Below are 2467 nucleotides of genomic sequence, written 5' to 3'. Positions count from 1 at the left end.
AAAAGCTAGTCTGCCATTGTGGTTTCACCTAGGACTTTAATGAAGCTGTTGGAGCAAAAAATTGTTGCATTTTCACCTTTTTAGCAGTTAAAGTTACAGGGTCACCTTTTTACTTTGATTATTTTAATTCCAGGGTCTATTGACCGTTTTACAATATCTCAGGAGTCAGAAGCATACCTCTACATTGGAGCTTTTGAGTAATGATTTAAGTCATTGAAAAACAAGATTAAATAAATGGTGCGAATTCCGCTCAAACAATGTGAAACCTGTACAATTCCTTGTTTAACAGCATTTGAACCTTTATATAAGAACACTTCTAACTTCCACAATCATTGATGCTACAACTCTGACTTATCTGAGAAACACTGTAACTTTCGGTCATTCACATTGTTAGTATTACTTGCCCCACTGATTTGTAAAATCAAGAAGGAATCCCTGCTAACATTTACATGTAAGGAGTTAACAGCAAACTGAAAACAAGATTTCAAGTAGCAAAGCCAGCTAGCTACTCCTCGCACTGATCTGCTGTCCCCTTTTCATCATTTGCAGCAGCCATCAGTTCGTTAAATCGCTCTGATTTCTTCAGAACAAAATCATACTGCAAGGAATAAAGTTTAGCTGAGATGAAAACCACCACTGGGCTACCAAAGGGTAAGTATCCAGAACCTCATATCGAAATTCGCCCAATTTGCCCTCCACCCCATCAAAGAAACCAAACAAGCACATGCATACTGGATGCCACCCTGAATCATCAGGAACTACATGACTAGAGCAGCTATTTCACACGTTAAAGTACCAACATGCAAAGGAAGCAAAGATGTAGTAATCCCTAACAGATTGTTTGTTCCTGAGCCACACTGACAGAATACGAGCAGCAATGTGCCATACTTGTTGTTGCAGCCATAAATAAAATTTAGAAGAGCAATGAAAAGCACAGGCTCATTGGGCTCACTGCTACAGGAAAAAAAAAGAACATCCATGAGATGGTTGCTCACCTTGACTCTCTGCGCTATCCCACCACGTGCCTCATCCCTTATGTCTACCATAGATGAGTAGATATCTGTATGTAGCAAACACCAGTAAAAGATATGAAAAGGCCATATGCCATGTCACACCATGTCAGCAGCTTCACCATTAGACCGAGGCATCATTTCACAGAGATCAATGTAGGGAGTATTTTTGCTTACCCTTCACAATAGCAAGTCCACTGCTCGTCAAGCTCTCTAAGGCTGTCAGAAATATTCCAAACGCTGCACAGAAAAGCTTTATAAGCACCACGTTGCCAATGCAAAAAGACCTTCCTATCCTTTCCTATTAACCCTCCGCATCATCACGTCTACTTCTTGGCCTTCATCTCCTGTGTCTGTTTAAAAACGTTACTACTCTGTTTATTTGCCTTGTTTTACAAGAAGGTGACAATAGCAATGTTACAAACCCTCGCAAACACGGACGCTAGCAAGAGACTTCAGAGCTTGAACAATCAAGAAATTATAATTGGCTATTGCTTACACTTTCCCCATGTAGAAAACTCCACTTCATCATTCTGTTGCTGCATAAGCCACTGTAATTATAAAACAAAAAGCCATTAGGGGTCCATGCTACTAAGCAGACACAGATTCCTATTCTGGCAGGTCCACAATCTCATCAGACTGTCAGTATACTAATTGACATGAAAACAAGTTGAGGTCCACCGAGCTGCATTGAAAGATCAACACTAAAAAAGGCACATCGAGCAGCTCGTACACTGTTCTGATCTTGTCGTACCTTGGCAAGATTGACGTAGAAGAGGGGCGTTTTGGTGCTGGAGACCACGATCCTGATTCGCTGGACGTTCTCAATCTCCTGATTTGTTGCCGCGCCGCCGTGATTGCTGAGCTGCGCCATGTCCGGCTGGAAACCCTAGGGAAGAGCTGCAAGTTCAGGAATCAGGCCTTGGGGCGTACCGCCCTTTACAGACAGTACAATTGTACCTGCAACTGGCGTTTCCGAGTTCATGCCCCATACATATATAGACGTACAGACATAGGCCCGGTTCAGGACATCCAGTACGTACAGAGATCCACGTGCACATCACGGCAGGGCCCAGGCACACATCGTAACTATATGAGTTACTATCAATACTTCAAAAACAATATGGATATTAGATGCTTGAGATGCTTAAATGAATCCCATTGCATAACTAATAGCAATAACATGAATCCATTCAATTATTCTCATAGGAACAACATGAATCCATCTACAATGAAATCCATAGGTGAACAAACAATCACATGAATCTAGTCAATCATTCTAGTGGCATTGCTCTCCTATTCTTTGTTCCCATCCAAATGTCCCAAACATCCTTCCAATCAATTTGAGAGCTCTCTCTTGCATCAATAGATAGCAACATTAAGGCATCCAAAGTGTCGAGGCATAAGCTACACCTTGAGTTTCTTTTTATCAAATTTTGCCTTGAAAATCCTCTCTC

At 41.5% G+C, this 2467-nt stretch overlaps 1 protein-coding gene across 6 annotated transcripts; it reads right to left on the bottom strand.

Annotated features, from left to right (window-relative positions):
* Positions 1-372: 372 nt before the first annotated feature.
* Positions 373-2117, bottom strand: LOC148019484 (uncharacterized protein At2g34160-like). 6 transcript variants are annotated; one of them, XM_087700758.1, is made up of 6 exons: positions 2005-2117; positions 1765-1910; positions 1510-1561; positions 1188-1250; positions 996-1060; positions 373-598 (listed from the first exon to the last, which is right to left on the bottom strand). In XM_087700758.1, the coding sequence occupies exons 2-6, from the start codon at positions 1882-1884 to the stop codon at positions 506-508; spliced, it is 393 nt and encodes a 130-aa protein (XP_087556884.1). In that variant the 5' UTR covers positions 1885-1910; positions 2005-2117; the 3' UTR covers positions 373-505. The 6 variants fall into 6 exon arrangements, with proteins under 6 accessions (XP_087556884.1, XP_087556887.1, XP_087556888.1 ...); XM_087700761.1 differs by having other exon boundaries at positions 1765-1899; positions 1971-2106; XM_087700762.1 differs by having other exon boundaries at positions 1765-1899; positions 2005-2092.
* Between the last annotated feature and the right edge of the window lie 350 nt (positions 2118-2467).

Source organism: Lygodium microphyllum, chromosome 19 (assembly GCF_053477565.2).
Source record: "Lygodium microphyllum isolate KBCC chromosome 19, Lygodium_microphyllum_v1.1.10, whole genome shotgun sequence".
Classification (NCBI taxonomy): domain Eukaryota; kingdom Viridiplantae; phylum Streptophyta; class Polypodiopsida; order Schizaeales; family Lygodiaceae; genus Lygodium; species Lygodium microphyllum.
Note: the sequence above shows the minus strand (reverse complement) of the source record. Positions and strands in the feature narration are given on the sequence as shown.

Bases quoted from the DNA above. Each gene is read 5' to 3' on its own strand.
- LOC148019484 (XM_087700757.1), bottom strand. The intron at 1,251-1,509 runs GTAAGCAATAGC...TTTTCTGTGCAG, and splicing joins GTTTTCTACATGGGGAAAGT to CGTTTGGAATATTTCTGACA. The intron at 1,061-1,187 runs GTAAGCAAAAAT...TGCTACATACAG, and splicing joins TGGACTTGCTATTGTGAAGG to ATATCTACTCATCTATGGTA.